At 36.5% G+C, this 19527-nt stretch overlaps 1 protein-coding gene across 13 annotated transcripts in view; it reads right to left on the reverse strand.

Annotated features, from left to right (window-relative positions):
- The window catches only part of PTBP3 (polypyrimidine tract binding protein 3), a 127535-nt gene that overhangs the window by 48154 nt on the left and 59854 nt on the right, over nucleotides 1-19527 (reverse strand). For 10 of the 13 annotated variants that reach the window (XM_078061600.1, XM_078061599.1, XM_036090934.2 and 7 more), the window contains 3 exons: nucleotides 17033-17202; nucleotides 13236-13382; nucleotides 2488-2652 (listed from right to left, as the gene is read on the reverse strand). In XM_078061600.1, the coding sequence (XP_077917726.1) occupies nucleotides 2488-2652; nucleotides 13236-13382; nucleotides 17033-17202 (482 nt within the window). The remainder of the gene's footprint in view (nucleotides 1-2487; nucleotides 2653-13235; nucleotides 13383-17032; nucleotides 17203-19527) is intronic. The other 3 variants (XM_036090939.2, XM_078061608.1, XM_078061607.1) reach the window with 1 other exon arrangement.

Raw genomic sequence — 19527 nt, forward strand, 5'->3', positions numbered from 1 at the left:
GTACCTTTCTAATATATACCTTAATATGTACACGTCTCTAGGGGCTTTAAATGCATACAAGAAAAAGATACAGAGAGGGTAAGTTACTTGCCCAGGGTTATAGAGATAGTAAGTGATAGAGTCAGGATTCAACACCAGCTCCAGACCTTGTATCCTTAATCATTATGCTATTCTACACTTTAGTTGGCTAATGATATACAGTGCCGGAGGAGAGGGCTTAATGTAATTAGAGAAAGACTGAGGAGGTAAATTTGACCTGAAAACTGACTGATGTAGATTCAACTAAGTGACTATCTCAGTGAAGAGTGCTCCAGGCCTAAGAAATAGAAATGGACTAAGACAGGAATTAACTGGGGAGAGGGGAAACGGTCAAAGGGCCAGAAAAGCCAGGGGCTAAATAAGCAGAAGAGTATTAGGAAATGAGGTTAAAGAGATGGGGAGAGGTCTGCATGTGGGAACCTGAAGGGCCTTGGTAAGGACTTTGGTTTTATTCCACCAGCAATGGGAAGGATTTAACAATGGAGTGCAGTAACTGCAAGTCTGAGAGTCCTACCCCCATGGTTACTATTGAGGACGCTCAGACACTCCTCTTCACCCTGAAGGACCCCATGATCTTTTAGGAGAGAAACAAGGTTTGTTACTGCTCCCAGGGAAACGATAACTGGAATGATGGGACAGGACCACATGATGGTAGCTAAGTTTAAGGCTATTTGATGGCAATGCTGAGCCACAGGTGCAAGAACACCTTTTGTAAAACAGGGTAAGTTAGCAGTAGCTTCAACGTTACGGTTATAAAAGCAAACAAACACTGCTGATGGATCACAGAGTGTTCAGTGACACTCTGGGATAAACAAGAGAAGAAAATCTACCAGACCCAAGAAGCCAAGCACTTAAGCAACTGCTGAACACTTTAAGGAATGAGGGTGGCTATGGATTGGCCTGTTAAAGCCCTTCCTTAAGACACACTTCACAAATGCATATATTTAGAAAATGGCTTGCAAAAAGCTATCATAGAGAACACAGTAGGCCTAATAAATGGTGTATTTTGATATTTACATGCATGGCACGGGAACTGTATTGGGAAATATATGAGCTTTATTGCCAATTAGTACAATGACTGTGGGAAAGTAACTTAACTTTTAAAGACCCCAGTTTCCTTACTGATAAAATGTGAGACTAGGATGGAATGCAATTCAATCTTAAATACACGTGCACATATACAACCCGATGATTCTTCACTTAGTAGTGCGAATCCAAAGGTTTGGAAAACAGTTAAATGATTCTGGACTGACTTGGTATCATGCTATGCAATATATATTGAGATAGAAATATGAAAATAACATGTTTTAGTGTTTTAACATTTTAATATATGGGTTGACAGATACAATGAAATGGAATCAATATGTAGCAAAAGAGGACAAAAACTAACTGCAGTTTTTGGGCTAGATGCCAACGTTCATGCATACAGATTACCAAGTAACCCTACATTTTGAGGATATATATATATATGGAGTATTAGTTAAAAATATAAGAAGCATACAAAACAAACACTGGACTTAATAATAGGAGGCTTGAGTTCTAACTGGCTCTTCAATTAGTCTCTACAATATTCAATTAATCAGTTACTGGAGTTTGTTTTATTCACTACAAAATTATGTAACTAAGTGAGTTTCCAGTTCTTAAATTCAATATATTCATAGTAGGCCATGATTTTGTGGAGTGCCTTTTACCATAACAGTTTGGACATATTAATGGGTAGCCTATGAAAATTATGTTGGCCATCAGTCAGCATTTAATATGATACTTCCATTTTACATATGCAGTTATCACATACCTTTCTTTCAGAGTTTTTAAAATGAAAATACTCATATGTAAGGAGTCAACAGAAATAAATTAGTTGTTTTCTATACTGATTTTACTTTCTAGGAATAACTATTACCAGTGTTTTTTATAGGATCCTATGCTTTGTTCATTTTCATGCTTAGGTCATGATCTTAGGGTCCTGGGATTGAGTCCCACATCAGGCTCTCTGCTCAGCAGGGAGTTTGCTTCTCCTTCTCTCTCAAATAAAGTCTTTTAAAAAAAAATTATCTCTAATTGATACTATTTCTTACATGAAACAGGATGTTGAAGGTTTTTTTAAAAAATTACTATTATTTAAACAAATACACCAACCAAAATCAACAACCAAAAAAACTCTAAAGATAATAACACATCAAAAGTTAAAGGGAGTCACATTTGCCTCTTTTTTTTTTTTTTTTTAAAGATTTTATTTATTTGAGAGAGAGAGAGAGAATGAGAGAGAGATAGAGAGCATGAGGGGGGGGAGGGTCAGGGGAGAAGCAGACTCCCCGCCGAGCAGGGAGCCTGATGTGGGACTCAATCCTGGGACTCCAGGATCATGACCTGAGCCGAAGGCAGTCGCTTAACCAACTGAGCCACCCAGGCACCCCACATTTACCTCTTTAGAGTATTATTCCACTTTACCTGATGAAGAACTTCCAGAGTAACAGGGTAAAAGAGGTTTTCAATAATTATTCGGAGCACAGGACTCTGCCCAGGTAGGATTGTGCCTTCATTGGTAGGAGCTCCAGGAAGGGCCAGACTTCCCGACGGGACAGCACTGACAGCCTGCAGTGCAGCCTGGGCTCTCTATAAAACAATCCAAAATGAGAACTTTTAGTTACATTAAAGCATTACATGAATCCTAAAAATCAGTTGATGTAAAATACTATGAAGTAATATAGTTAAATAAAAATATACATATCTACTTTCTCTAGATGCACATATCCTAAATTTGTAATCAGTTAAGATTCAAAAGACTTGCTGTCTTATAACAATGACACAATATTTAAGAAAGTGCTTAAATTTACTTGAAGAAATGAAAAAAAAAAACACATGGCAAAAAAAGAGGAAAATCTGGAGATGATTTTTATTTCCTAATTTTTTTTAAAGATTTATTTATTTGAGAGAGAGGGAGAGAGAGTGTGTGTGCAAACGGGGGTGGGGTGGGGACAGAGGGAGAGCAGAGAGAGAATCCCAAGCAGACTCTGTGCTGAGCACAGAGCTGATGTGGGGCTCGATCCCACAACCCATGAGATCATGACCGGAGCCAAAACAAGAGTTGAACGCTCAACTGACTGAGCCACCCAGGAGCCCTTTTATTTCCTAATTTTGAAATGACATAAAAAAAAAAAAAATGTGAAAGTAACATTAAAGATGACTTAAAAACTACTCAAGTCCCTCTTCCTTTTCCCTCCCTAAACAATTGAGTTCTAAAACCTTTGGGTGGCATATGATAGACGCAAATATGGAAGAGAGGAGCTATGGTGATTCAGAGGGGGTCAGGAATGTATCCCTATAGGAAGGCATCCTGGCATGAGCATCAGAGCCAGAGCAATGTCAGGAGAACATCTATGTGGTAGGGCTGCCTGGCAAGGGGAACCTGAGCCCAAACAAGGTATGAAAGGTATCTATGTGTGGGGGTGGCTCACTGCTGGACATAAGAACCTAAGGAATATGAGAAGGGTAAGACAGACAACCAGAGGAGAATAGCCTGGGCCGGAGTGTCAGAGCCCAAAGAGAGTCAGGAAAAGGTCCACATAGTGTGGACTAATATAGTGAAGACAGTCCAAGCTGAGTGAAGAGCAGGTCCATGAGGGCCTGAATGGGGTAAGGAGGTAATTCAATGGTGGGGCAGCCTGGCATGAGATGTAAGAAAAAGCCCAAGCAGGGGTAGGCAGACAAGCTTTTTTTTTTTTTAGCAAGACAACATTTACTTATCATTAAATATTTATGGAACACTATGTGCAGGCATCATTCTAAGTACTCATTATACAAATATCGTTTTAATTCTCACAACAGGGGCGCCTAGGTGGCTCAGTCGTTAAGCGTCTGCCTTCGGCTCAGGTCATGATCCCAGGGTCCTGGGATCGAGCCCCGCATCCGGCTCCCTGCTCAGCCAGGAGCCTGCTTCTCCCTCTCCCACTCCCCCCTGCTTGTGTTCCCTCTCTAGCTGTCTCTGTGTCAAATAAATAAATAAATCTTTAAAAAAAAAATTCTCACAATTTATGAGGTATGCACTATTTTTTTTTTTAAGATTTATTTGAGAGAGAGAGAGAGAGAGAGAAAGCAGGAGCAGGGGGATGGGCAGAGGGAGAGGGAGAAGCAGACTCCCCGATGAGCAGGGAGCCTGATGCGGGGCTCCATCTCAGGACCCCAAGATCATGACCTGAGAGTCCAAGTCAGGCAATTAACTGACTGAGCCACCCAGGCACCCCAAGGTATGATTATTATCCCCATTTTTCAGATGAGAAAACAGTCTGAGATAAGTTAAATGATTTGTTTGGAGCCACACAGAAGACCGTAAACAGTAGCACTTGAACACAATGTACTTAACGAAAACCTGAAAATGTCTCAGACACAATTCTAAACCCCACTTCTGTCAGGCTCCTGGAAAGGTCTACTTTTTCTTTCTTTAAAAGATTTTATTTATTTATCTGACAGAGAGAGAGACAGCACAAGCAGGGGGAGCGGTAGGCAGAGGGAGAAGCAGGCTCTCCGCTGAGCTGGGAGCCTGACATGGGGCTTGGTCCCAGGACTCTGGGATCATGACCTGAGCCGATGGCAGACCCTTAACTGACTGAGGCACCCAGGCGCCCCAGGTCTACTCTTTTAATTTTTATTATTTTTGTTGTTGTTCAAGTATAATTGACATACAATATTACACTAGTTTCAGGTATACATAGTGATTTGACAATTCTATATATTACTCAATGCTTACCACAAGTGTAGTCACCAGCTGCCACCATACAGCACTAGTACAATATTATTGACTGTACTCCCTATACTGTACTTTTCATCTACATGACTTATTTATTTTATAACTGGGAGTTTTGTACTTCTTAATCCCCTTCACCTACTTTGCCAGCCCCCCTATCTACGCCCCCTGGGGCAACCACTAGTTTGTTCTCTGTATTTAAGAGTCTGTTTTTTGTTTTTCATTTGTCTTATTTTTTAGAGTCCACATATAAGTAAATCATGTATTTGTCTTTCTCTGTCTGACTTATTTCACTTAGTGTAATACCCTCTAGATCCATCCATGTTGTTGCAAATGGCAAGGTTTCATTCAGCAGATAAGTTTCTAAATAGCATGCTTCACTAAAAGGAACTAGGGTGCCCTAAAAAAAATGATTAGTTCTAGAGCTGGAGCAAAGAAAGCACAAAATGAGTATGCAACTTTTTTGTTCCAATTTTTTTTTTTATCAGAATGCAAAGTAGTATTCAAAGAATTATGGAAACATGCCAAAAGGACATAGGAGACAGCCTGAAGGGGCTCCCACTGGCCAAATATAGGACAGTTTGAGAATCAAAATAGTGATTGTAACAAGTAATAATCCATCAAATGAAATAAGAAACCTTAAATCCATACTGATACAAATTGACAGTTGATAAGGAGGAATATATTTACACTGCCTTAAAGTACCTTCCCCCCAAATACTCCTCTTTGCCCCTAGGTCATAACTTTACAGTGAAGAAGCCAAACATGCGCCTAATCAAGGAACTGAAGAGCACAACATCAGTAACACAGCAAACTGAGATTATGTGCCACCTGATAGGATGCAAAAAAGAACATTACTTCTATTATGTTCCTGTCAAATCTATATTCACTGAATGCAATCACCAGGAAATACCAGATAAACTCAAACTGAGGGAAATCTTTAGAGGACAGGTTGCCTATAATTATCAAAAGTATCAAATCAAGGTCATGAAAATCAAAGAGAAACTGAGGAACTGTTTCAGAGTAAAAAAACACTAAAAGATGTGACATCTAAACACAACATGTGATTCTAAATGTTTTGCTCTAACAAACATTATTGAGAGGATGGGCAAAACCTGAATGGGGACTGAGGACTGAAGGGAAATAATATATCAATGTCAATTTCCCAATTTTGACCTCTATATTTTGGTTGTGTTGGAGGATGTCCTTGATTATAAGAAATGCACACTAAAGTATTACACAATGAAGACAGATGAGGTTCACAGATGCCTGAAGAAATCAAAATTTGTATTTCCAATTGTGACTATCTCAAAAATTAAAACAATTATTTAGAAAATGAAGTGGGTAAAAGAAGGAAAAATTGAAGGAAAAAAGCATGGTTACTGATTAATGAAATTAAATGCAACTTTTCATAAATGTCTTGGTCCTACTCATCATTTCTTAAGAATGGTGATAATTAGTCAAACACTTGTGATACAAAATGAAAAATCAAACAAACAAACAAACAAAAAATCCCAACACTTTTTTATTGTATTCACTTCCAATTTTAATGATCACAGTATTCTGCATTATTTTAAATTAACATTTCTTGCTTTCTGTTTTCATGATTTTAATTTTTACTTTATTATATCATCTCTAATTTGAGTTTAGTTTTCCAACTTCATGCTACGAAAAATAACATTAAAACAAGTATCATTCTGAAAATTGGCTAGCTTTTATTTTCTGTAAGTTTAACAGTTTAACAACTTCCACTTTCACACTTATATACAATTTTTAAAAAGATTTTATTTATTAGAGAGCGAGCGAAAAGACACAAGCAAGTGTGGCGGGGGCAGACGGAGAAGCAGAGTCGCCGCTGAGCAAGGAGCCAATGAGGGGCTTGATCCCAGGACCCTGCAATCATGACCTGAGCCGAAGGCAAACGCTTAACCGACTGAGCCACCCAGGCACCCCCTTTTTTTATACCTTTTAACGGCACTTTTAGGCCATATAGATTTTTATGTATCAGGTAATGTACAAAGTGCCCAACATCCAATTTCCAAAGAATCATCATCTTTGAGAACAGTATATGAATAATTATTTGAAAATTTTATACTGCTGTTTTTCAAAACTATGCTCTTTATAAAACAACCATGTTTATGGAAAACTGAGCATCCTAATCCTGCTTCAAACTCAGCAGTTTATTTCATCTATTTTACACTGGGCTCCTCCGTAAGAGTTTATTTGGATAAAGGGTTCTACTGCTCTCAAGTTTGAAAACTGATTCAAACTTCCACTTTGAGCTTATAATTAGATGAGGGTGGGGTGGGGGGTCAATTAAAAATAAAAAGACCCAGAACTGATACGTAAGTTAGAATTAGCAGACAAGAACATTAAAGTAGTATTTATAACTGTCTGTCTGTCTCTCTCTCTCTCTCATACACACACACACACACAAAAGCTAAGTACAGACATGGAAGATAAACGAATAGTGCTGTCCAACAGAGTTTCCTGTGATGATGGAAATGTTCAATATCTACACTGTCCAATATGATAGTGACTAGCCACATGTGGCTAGTGAGCACCTGAAAAGTGCCAAGTGCAACTGAGGCACTAAAATTTTTTTTCTTTTTCTTAAAGTTTATTTGTTTTTAAAAATCTTTACATCTTATGTGGGACTTGAACTCACAACCCTGAGATCAAGAGTCACATGCTCTTCTGACTGAGCCAGTCAGGCATCCCACATTTTTCATTTTTAAATATATTTAAATTTAGCCACATGTAGCTGGCAGCTACCATATTGAACACAGCTCTAGAAGTCTAGGGGAAGATGTCATCATAGAGAGGTTCTAAGTGGAATAATGGTTCTTTTTTCTCTTAGATTAGGATGATTAAATCTTTACAAAAGTAAGTCTGCATAACCAAAAGTAAACTGAACCTGGCTTCATTATGCCATCAATCTTTCTACCAATCCTTTTTATTAAACAATTCTACATATATACTTACTGCTACTAGTTAGTACTATTCTTGTTCTCATAGTTCCTCTTCCTTCACTCTTCCTCTTTGGAATTTGGGATACCATAGTGAAGAAATATAAGAAGGCATGGTATATATTGTCCTAATCATTCTAGAGTTTTCAATATATTCTGCATTAGTACTTCACAGAGCACTGAGTACAAAGGTCTCTGAGTAGCAGGCATGCAAGAAATGCTTTTGACAATAAAAATCTGAGAAAATAGTGTCTGAAAAGAAGACAGATTTATTTTTTATTTTTTTAAGATTTTATTTATTTATTTGACAGAGAGAGACACAGCGAGAGAGGGAACACAAGCAGGAGTGGGAAGAGGAGAAGCAGGCTTCCCGTGGAGCAGGGAGCCCGATGTGGGGCTCGATCCCAGGACTCTGGGATCATGACCTGAGCTGAAGGCAGATGCTTAATGACTGAGCCACCCAAGCGCCCTGAGACAGATTTATTTTATAAATAACTCTGTAGTTTCAATTTTTAATTAGGCAAAACATTTAAAAAAGTAAAACTGAGGCATACTCTCCACTGAGGACAACAGAAAAGTCAGGGGAAAAAATGAGAAATGTTTTTTAATCTTCTTAAAAATATTTTATTCATTTATTTGAGAAAGAGAGAGAGAGAAAAGGAACCGGGGGAGGGGCAGAGGCTGAGGGAGAAGGAGACCGTTGCTGAGCAGGGAGCCCACTGCGGGGCTTGATCCAGGAACTCTAGGATCACGATCTGAGCCCAAGGCAGACGCTTAACCAACTGAGCCACCCAGGCGCCCCAAGAAATGTTTTTTTTAATATATAAAAAAATTATTTCACATAGCTGACTTATGTTCTGTGTCTTTGATGCTAAAAATTATGAGGCAGCAGAATTCCTACTACAGGAGATAATTTTTAAAAAATTCTTTTAAGACTTATTTATTAGGGAGAGAGAGAGAGAGAAAGAGCACAAGCTGGGGGGAGAAGCAGAGGAAGGAGAAGCAGACGCCCCACTGAGCAGGGAATGTGACTAGGGGGGCTCAATCCCAGGACGCTGGGATCATGACCTGGGCCAAAGGCAGATGCTTAACCCAGAGTCACCTAGGCGCCCCTAATTTCTAAATGTTTTACAAACAGACTTTCTGAAATAGTTGTAGTAACTATTAATAAAGAAAATAGCAGTATTGTGATTGGAAAATCAACAAATATTTTATCATGGTGGGGGAGGGCAAATATACTTCATGTAAAATTGGAATGTGCCTGGATAATGTGAAAAAGACATTTCTAAAATTGAGTTGGAAATGAATATACAATAAAATGCACAGATCTTAAGTGTACAGCTTGATGATTTCTTAGGGCAACATTTTTAGGGAAAATCCTTCCATGGTTATCTCTTTGCAGGTTTATAAATGTTCACCCACAGGTCAAAAAAACCTGTCTATACCATAATAACTATAATTAATAAAACCGTATCTCAAATGCTAACTTCAAAATATGATCTAAATGTTTTAGCAGTAATTTTAGTTTAAATAAAAGGATAAAATATTTGATATTCACCTGACCTTCTGGCAAGTATGTCCATAGGCTGGAAAAGAAGTTATGTGCATGTTTTGGGTTATCTTGCTATTCAGAGAACAAAAGATAATGAAATAGTAATTATCAGTTTTCTGGAGCTGTCAGAATTAAAAGACATTTAGTACATTTTATATATGCAAACAGGTACTTTCAATTCTGACTTCAGCTTTGGTGTAGGACTTTGAATAAAAGAAAAATTATTATATTTTATCAAACACCAATGTATAAAAACTGCACAAAAGTAACAAAATGGAAAGGGCACTGGGAAGAAATCAAGGCTATCTAAGAATAAACTAGGTCATTTCGGCTGGCTTTGGTTGCCAAGCAACTGGGATTTCTCACAGTTTCCCTTTAGAATAATCCAGTCTTTAAGAGTTTATTAAATTGTTTATTTCTTCTTCAAGACTTATACTAACATATTTAGGAATCAAACTAATAAGAAAACTTCCATGACTTATATGAAGGAAAATTAAAAACTCTAATGAAAGGAGACAAAATATAACTTCTTCTTCCAAAGGATCAGAGAGTAATATAAATATGTTAATTATCTTCAAATTAACCTATAAAATCAACCCAAATCCAATTTTTTAGGAAGGGGTAGGAGTTATCAAAATAATTCTATTCTGTATGAAGAAATAAATAAAATATAGTAACTAGTTGGGGGTGCCTGGGTGGCTCAGTCGGTTAAACATCTGACTCGATCTCTACTCAGGTCTTGATCTCAGGGTTTGAGTTCAAGACCTGCACTGGGCTCCACGCTAGGCATGCAACCTACTTAAAAAAAAAAAATAAATAAATAAATAAATAAATTTAAAAAATATAGTAACTATTTAATGGCTGAAAAGAGAGAGTAAAATATGGGGCTTTGCCCTATTCAATAGATCAATACTGGAGACATGAGCCCTAGGGACATGGAAACAGGAATGGAACAGAATGGAATCCAAAAGGTAGTCTGGATTAGACACTGAGTGCATACCAAGTAAGCAGCCCACACATGAGGGTACATGGGCCATGCAAGCAGAATGTGTATGCATGTCTAGTAAGTGTATATATGTATATTGTAAGTAGGGACAAGCAAGTGTATGGAAAACTAGAACATGACAAAGGACAAGTTTCACATGAGTGGATAATAATAAATGGGTTATTCAAAAAAAACAATAAGGGAGAAACTGGTCACTGGGAGTTAAAAAGAAAAAAAAAGACCAAAGCCTACTCTCACTGCCCAACTCCAAAATATTTCTAATAAAACAAAAATTTAAACATTAAAATAAAGACAGCTAAAACACGAAGTATGAGAAGAAATAGGTAAAAACAAAGTTTTTTAAATGTTGCTATGCTAGGTCTTTATGAGCATGGTATCAAAATAAGAAACCATAATACAATCTTAGAGAGATTTGACTATTGTATAAAAATATTTTAAAAACTGTACTAGCAGACAAAACTCAGAGACAGAAAGTAGAATGGTTGCCAGAGGCTAGCAGAGTTGGGGAGTGAGGGATTAGTGTTTAGGGTACAGAGTTTCAGTTTGGGAAGATAGAATTCTGGAGAAGATGGTGGTGATGGGTTATACAATGTGAATGCACCGAATGCTGCACTTATAAATGGTTAAAATGGTAAATTTTATGTTACATATATTTTACCAGTTTTAAAACTGAGGAAAAAACTGCATTAACAGAAATCACTATACATGTAAGTTATCAAATAAATATTAAGTAAATAATAAGATGTAATTTCTCATCTAGCATATTAACAAAGATGACAAGAAAACTGCTTGCTCACACATTATCAGTGGCAACTTAAGTAAAATATATTCTTTAAAAAAAGCATACAGGTAACATGTACCAAAATATAAAATATGCATATGTTTAGTCCCAGCAATTTTGAGGTCACAAATGTAAACCAGTAAGAAAATGTTGCAAGTGTGCTAAGATATGTAAGAATGTTGCTACAGTGTTATTTGTAAAAGCATAAAACTGGAAACAATTTCGAAGTCTATTAACAAGACATTGATAGATTATGGCTATCTTACAGAAGGGAGTATTATGCATTCATTTAAAAATCATGACGTGGGGCGCCTGGGTGGCTCAGTCGTTAAGCGTCTGCCTTCGGCTCAGGTCGTGATCCCAGGGTCCTGGGATCGAGCCCCGCATCGTGCTCCCTGCTCAGAGGAGAGCCTGCTTCTCCCTCTCCCACTCCCCCTGCTTGTGTTCCCTCTCTCCTGTCTCTCTCTCTGTCAAATAAATAAACAAAATCTTTAAAAAAAAATTTTTTTTAGGGGCGCCTGGGTGGCTCAGTCGTTAAGCGTCTGCCTTCGGCTCAGGTCATGATCCCAGGGTCCTGGGATCGAGCCCCACATCGGGCTCTCTGCTCTGCGGGAAGCCTGCTTCTTCCTCTCCCACTCCCCCTGCTTGTGCTCCTGTTCTCACTGTGTCTCTCTCTGTCAAATAAATAAATAAAATCTTTAAAAAAAAAAATAAAAAAAAAAAATTAAAAAAAAAATTTTTTTTAAATCATGATGTAATTTTACCTTTATTGCCACAAAACAATATCCATGACACATTATACAGAAAAAATAACACCTTTCAAAACATTAGAATTCCACTGATGTAAAATTATATACATAGAAAATTATACACCTGAATAGAGAAGGGGTACACACCAAACCGTTAGCAAAATGTTAGCTAATTAGCTCTCTTTGGATAACTGGATTGTTTTTCAATGTTGTTATTGTTGTTATTTTTTACTTTTCTAGACGGTTTGAATGTTTTACCATGAGAATGTATGCTATTTAGAATTTATAAGTCAGTTTTTGATTTTAAAAAGTCTAATACCTAAAAAATTTAATATCTAACATCTCATTTACTAAATTTATATAGGTTATTATATATCATTATATCTCTTAGAACAAGTTAAGGATTATGCACAGGAGAAGTTGTTGTTTTAAAAATGTGGAAAACTATAATTTAACTCAGTAGCTTGTACCATAATGACTTTCAACACAGAATCAAAGAGCTGGAGGAGTTCTTTTGCCTAGTGCAAGAGTATAGGGGCCAAACTTGCTCTTAACATAGTAAAAAATCTCTTTACTGCTTTGTGGATTAATTTTTCTACCCTTAAGTAACTTCAAATTACTCTTTTAGCTACTACATATCAACCTGGAGAGACAAAGAAAAAGTCAACATGAACTATGTCAAAATAAAAACTGAAAAATTAGGTTAGAGATGTTGATATTCTACATTCCACATTCATCTAGAAGAGTCAAAATTCATTTAATGACCGTTTCTATACAAATTCTTATTAACATTTTAAATGTTAAGTTCAGTTACTTAACATCACAACAGAAGCTTCACTCAGATTCTTAATGCCTCTATTATATATTCTGTATATTCTGTAAAAAGTTCCTTTTAGATCTGAAAATTTTTTTTTTTTTTTTTAAAGATTTTATTTATTTATTTGAGAGAGAGAATGAGAGACAGAGAGCATGAGAGGGAGGAGGGTCAGAGGGAGAAGCAGACTCCCTGCCGAGCAGGGAGCCCGATGCGGGACTCGATCCCGGGACTCCAGGATCATGACCTGAGCCGAAGGCAGTCGCTTAACCAACTGAGCCACCCAGGCGCCCTAGATCTGAAATTTTAAGAGATAGATAAGAATATAAGTTTTTTCTTTTACTCATGAAGTTTCAAGGCAAAACTAACACAATTCCTAATACCGTAACTTCAAACCTATTTCTAAATAGTATACTTAAGCCTTCAGGTAAGAATTTACACGCACAATCTTTACTAATCTTCACACGCATCCCAACATGAAGGAAATCACATGATTTTTTTCCCTCTGAAAAATAGAAAATTAATTTTACATTATCATACCATGTGTTCTTGTAACTAATTTTTAAAATGCCTTTAATACTTACAGCTTGATTAGGTAGATTGTCAGTCTTAAGTTCTCTGTGGTTGGAATACTGAATAAAAACAGGCTGGCTTCGAAGGTGAGGAGTAACAGGAGTGTAATAATTCACCATAGTAACAGCAGCTTCCTCAGAAGCCATTTCTAAGAAAGCCTGCAATAAACACAAGAAAGCAAAGTGAAAGCTCATGTTTTGAAAGACAGCTAAGAACTATGAAAAGACTTTTGCTTCAAAGTGTATCACTGATGTTAACTGAAAACACATTTGAAAAGTTGGGCTCAATAAAGGATTTGGGACTGGGAAATTTGCCAGGTGAATAAATGATTTCATGTGGTTTTTGGTTTTCTTCTTTTTTCTGTTTTTCTAAAATCTAGAAATAATTAAAAAGGCACAAATAAAGGTGAGCATCAGCACTGTAAATGGATGCTTTCAGGGGATGGATTTAATAGCTCTTTCCCAAACAAAAACTTCTCCAACATGCGGGGGAGTGGTGGGGGTGGGGCATAATGATTTGCTCTCCTTTACCTTCTACTAAACAGCTGTTTATGATACAATTAAGTTTATGTTACAATTAAGTTTATGATGCAATTAAAAAGAGCATTCATGTGCAAAGGCTCAATTGTTCAAATTAGGGAAATGGGAGAACTTCCTACATTAAGTCAATATTGATTTGAGTCATGCAAGTGACTTTTTTTGAGATCTGTGTTAAAAAATACAGAGGGACGCCTGGGTGGCTCAGTCGGTTAAGCATCTGCCTTCGGCTCAGGTCATGATCCCAGGGTCCTGGGATCTAGTCCCGCAGCGGGCTCCTTGCTCGGCGGGGAGCCTGCTTCTCCCTCTGCCTGCCGCTCCCCCTGCTTGCGCGCGCTCCCACTCTCTCTTTCTGACAAATAAATAAAATCTTAAAAAAAAAAAAAAATTGAGAGACATCAGGCCCAAAATGATGTCACCTGTACTAAGCCAAAGTCACCAAACCAAGACTTAATACCGAACAGTTTCAACCTCTCCCCAGAGTGGAATCTTAAACCAATCCATCTGGAATTACCTGGTCAGCACTAGTGAGGTTATCTGCCTGACAGACCCCCACCATCCCTAAAGGAAGGTGACCTTGCCTGACAGAATTCACTCTGCTAGTAACTTCCTTGTCTCACCCTATTCTGCCTATAAAAGTCTTTCATTTTGCACTGTTCTTCATAGCTCCTTTCCATCTGCTAGATGGGATGCTGCCCAATTCATGAACTGCTGAATAGAGCCAATAAAATCTTTAAAATTTACTCAACTGAATTTCATCTTTTAATATCTGTAATCATTGTACCAGTATCAGATATGTGAAAAATAATACAGGAAGAGCTGAGATGGAAGAAGATCCTTGGGACTTACGTCTTATTCTATATATGGCTTCTACTGGCTATTAAAACTCCTGAAACTTCTGTGACAGGTTTTGCCACCCTATCTTAATGGTTAGTTAGGAAGATGAAATAGTAACCATTCTGACCCCTCAGAACTACCTGTAAGAACATCTCAAATTTAAAATGCAGGAAGAACCCCTGATCCCAATCAATGCAAATTTCTAGACAATTCTTTTTCACTACAACAGAGCAAGTGTACAGTAACCACTTCAAATTATGCATAAAACATTTACAATTTATTTATAAAAATATGTATTTATTAACAACAAAATTTCCTGAACACAGAAAGTGGCAAATATCTATAAAACAATTTATTTGTTTATAGTTATATTACTTGCTAAATGTTTCTATTTGGTAAATATTCCAGTAAAGGAATATTAACTTGACAAATGTTAAATGTGATGCTTAACTGTATCAATCAAATGTCACAAGTGAATCAATTAAATGCTTTAATGAACTAACAATATTCTATGGGGTAGTAATGTTAGCCACATGACAGTCGATCAAATATCATTAATTAATTAATCCACAACAGATAAAATTCCACTATCTTCAAGGAATAAATATCCACAATGCAATTTAAAACCACTATCCAAATATATCAGTAATATACTTTTACTAGTTTTTCTAAGAGGTTAAAAATGACCAAGGTAACCAAAATAGCTATAGCAATACTTCCTATCTGGTTTTTAATCATCTTTTCAACAAAGAAGTTGTAAACTGTTTGCTAATAATATTCACTATATGGGGGGAAGAGTATCTTTTTGAAAACTCCTTCATAAATGCAAAGAACTAAACTCAATGTCTAACAGTCACACAAAAGAAAAGCTAAACGTCTTTGGAATACATGATTTTTTTTATAGAAAATTTTTCCTGAAAGTATATACAACCTAAAAATTCATACGTAAAAATAAATTTTTCCACATGGAGCCCAGTAAAGGAATTATTTAGGTTTTCCCAAAGTATCCAGAGAAATCCATTTCCATAATAAGGGGTGGAGAAAAAAACCAAAAGTCACTACTCACAGAAAGGCTGGTGCAAATATCCCCCACGCTGCCCTCAACACTCTACCTCTAAGTAACATAGGAGAGATTACACCTACAAGTAGTTCTAATGGCTCACATGACACTCTCTTGCTAAAGTATATTACTAACAAAATATTTTCTAAACAGGATTTATGATCCAAAGATAAGCAATTAACCTAACAGTCAGCACACAGATAAATAATAAATCCAGAACCAATGGTAGAGACAAAGTGTGATGTTGCCTGCTGCCCCTCATAACCATTTGACAGAATGTACAGGATACACTACATGAAACATGATACTGTACATGATATACATACATGATAAATCTCACAGCCATTAGACTTGGCCAAGTTGGCTCTTTTAAAACTACGCAAACCACACTATTCTCAATAGTGGCAACTGAATTAAAATAAAGATCCAAGTGCATGTACTATCTCCAAAAGATGTACGATAAATGTGTAAACACAACAAAAGTTGAATACTAAGACATGTTATCTAACCTCTCCAGATTTAAATAACTTCATCTGAATTAAATGGGAACGTTTATTTAGTTTACTAAAGGGCCAGAATCTTCCAATCTCTTTCATATCCAACACGTATCAATCTATTTATAAATCTATTTATAATGTATCTTAAACTTATTTATGAAAATTCTAAGAAATAGGGATTTATCACACTGTATTACACAATATCTAGGGCCTAAATTTGTTGTCCTCCTCTTATAGCAATGCTCAGTATAAAGGTTTTTAGGACGACCAAAAACTGGGAAAGAACTAAAGAATTCATCCTAGTGGGGTCTAAGCTGGAACAAGAAAGCAGATTAATTGTTCAAATTAACATAAAAAGTATTGTATTTTTGTCATGGTCACCACAAAAGCAAGTTTCCTTATTCGTCTTAAGAAAAACCTATTAACGTCTGAAATGAAAAACTTCTAACAGTCTCTTTGGAATTATTAAAGAAACTATATGTTAATTCTAAAACTAAAATATACTATATATTTCTATAAAGATTTTGGAAAACTTAAATATTCTTTAATTGCCAAATGAGGTATAATTTATATCCTCTCTGTCTTGGTCTTCTGATAACCAAAGGATATTTTCATAAACTATTTTGTAATTAAGAATATAAAATGTTTTTTGTTAAGGAAGAAAAGGACAAGTCACTGAATAAGAGATAATTCTATGTCCTGTGTTAATATTTTTGTTTCTTGCTTCCTGTCACGCACACAAAAAATTCTACTGAAAAAACTACTTATGTAAAGCAAATGAAATTTAGAAAACATAGAAAAGTTCAAGAAAATAAAGTCATCTTTAACACTAACACCCAGAGATAATCACTGTGGTTCAATCTTTAAACATTACATACCTGGCTTTTTCCTTTCAACATCAAAAGATTAGTAACTCTGCCAAATGGTAGACCTAATGATATGACCTCTGCTTCGGTGACATCACTTGGAATTTTGCGAAGATGGAGAACACGGGAAGGCGAACAGGGAGGTCTATCTCCTTTAAATTTCTTGTTGTCATTCCCATTAGCTAAAAAAATATAAGATTTTTTGAAATTACTGAAACTACTTTAGGTTGACATACTACATTAACCCTACTGTCACGTTTCATCCTCCAATAGTTTTAGTTTTTGAAATTCAGGACACTATGGGGCTGATCAGGGAAGAGAAGCAAAGTGGAAAACAAACCATCCACCTTCAATGAATGGGTGTTTTTGTTTTTTCACTGCAAGTATTAAATTTGTTAAAAATTCAAGTCTGATTTTTAACTTCAAGGAAAAGCACTGGATAAATTCAGTTTTTAGAGGTATCTCATACTTCTAAATACTACCTCTAAAGAGTCAACTATTTGTTGTGAGTAGAGAACAATGTTTAGGTCTCTAATGTATTTTTATTTTTATTTTTTTAAAAGATTTTATTTATTTATTTGACAGAGAGAGACACAGCGAGAGAGGGAACACAAGCAGGGGGAGAGGGAGAGGGAGAAGCAGGCCTCCCGCGGAGCAGGGAGCCCGATGCAGGTCTTGATCCTAGGACGCTGGGATCATGACCCGAGCCGAAGGCAGACACTTAACGACTGAGCCACCCAGGCGCCCCTCTAATGTATTTTTAAAGATATTTTCCTAATTATTAGTTCTAGTGGTAAATAAATAAGAATAACTTTTAGTAAAGATTATAAAAGAAATTTTATATTTACTACATCCTGAGGGGATTTGGATTTGAGCTGTATCAAATTAAGTTTATTTCTTAGGCATTATGTATTTTTTACTAATCTTTTCATGAAGCGTTTTTTTAGAAGCTAAACTGTGATTTCCTAATATAATCTTATTACTAATTATGTAACAGTAGGTCTTAACATAAGCATCATCTTGTTAGAAATGCAAATTCTCAGCCCTACCCCAGACCTACTAAATCAGAAGCTTGGGGTGGGACCCAGTAACCTATGTTTTAACAAGCCCTCCAGATGATTTCGATGCAGTCTGAAGTTTGAGAACCACTGCTGCACAATAAAGAAATCCATTAGCCCAGTTTACAGCTAACTTTTATTTAAATCCTTTTAACACTGACAATAACTAGAACTGACAAGCCTGTAATGAATACTCAAATTTATGTACATAAGATTCAGAAATGTTTTTCCCCAAAAATAGCACCATGTATGACTGAATGAATGCAAATTATCTGAAAGCCCTGAGTTTCATTACATACTCAGCACTATTAGGAGTAAAATACAATCTTTCCAAATGCCTAAAATTATCATTTTTCCAAACATTAATGGAACTTTGCAAACAAATAACATGAAGACCACATAAAAATTATATGGCCATATTCTGTACCCATATCTGTGGCACAGAACTCAACTTGCTTACAAGTGGGCAGGTTGACTTAGTAACGCAAACCAGCACTCACTCCCAAATGTTCTGCTCATGAATGCAGGCAGCATCCTACCCAGACCCCAAAGACTATCAATGCCTATAGGGCCTTAGCGGCTGTGCCTGTATACAGCAATGCCAGCAAGACTGCAAGTAACAGGCAGTCAAATATTTACTGCAAATAAATCTGGGAGGCAAGAGATTCTTCTCCCTCCTCTCAATCACCCAGAAATACTGATTTTTCCCTCCAAAATGACTGATTACAGTTTTCATGTCCACTCTCGATGTCATTAAGTTCACCTATGATCTTCCCCTTCTATTCTGCCTTCCTCTAGCCTCACTCCCCCTCTACCATCACTCAGATCCAACATCTTACCAACCAAACTAAAATAGCGTATCACATCACTATTCTGCTTTAAACACTCTGATGGGCTTCCAACCACCTAAAATGTCCCTTAGTTTCTAGTTTTCACTTATCCTGCCTCATCTGAGTTGACAATATACCTGAGATAAATCTTACTAATTTTAACAGATGAAGAGACAGGTCCAGAGAATAAATGATTTTTGTACACAGTTAGCAAGTATAAAAAGTGTCATTCAAACTAAAGTTTAAAGGTAATATTTTTTAGCACAAAAATCTCAAAATGTCTTACCATTCCTAGAAAAAAGCAAGCAACTTGATACCGACATAAATTTTCCAAAGTATGTGCAGATTTATGTGGATTATAATGGTAACACTGTCACTAAATCAGAACCCTACATATCATGTTCTAGATAGGAGTGAAAGGGCACGGGGTGTGCCCTTTTGCACCCTCCTCGTAGGCCTAGATGGCCAGACAATACTACCATCTTGTGCTTTCTTAACCAGCACAAGGTGTTAAAAAACTGGAGAAACATCCTAAAAGCAACAGGATTTTATCAATTTACCCAGAATACTCCAAAACAAATGAACATTTAGAAGGTTGTTTCTTTAACAGAGGTTTTAA

Source organism: Halichoerus grypus, chromosome 14, assembly GCF_964656455.1.
Source record: "Halichoerus grypus chromosome 14, mHalGry1.hap1.1, whole genome shotgun sequence".
Lineage (NCBI taxonomy): Eukaryota > Metazoa > Chordata > Mammalia > Carnivora > Phocidae > Halichoerus > Halichoerus grypus.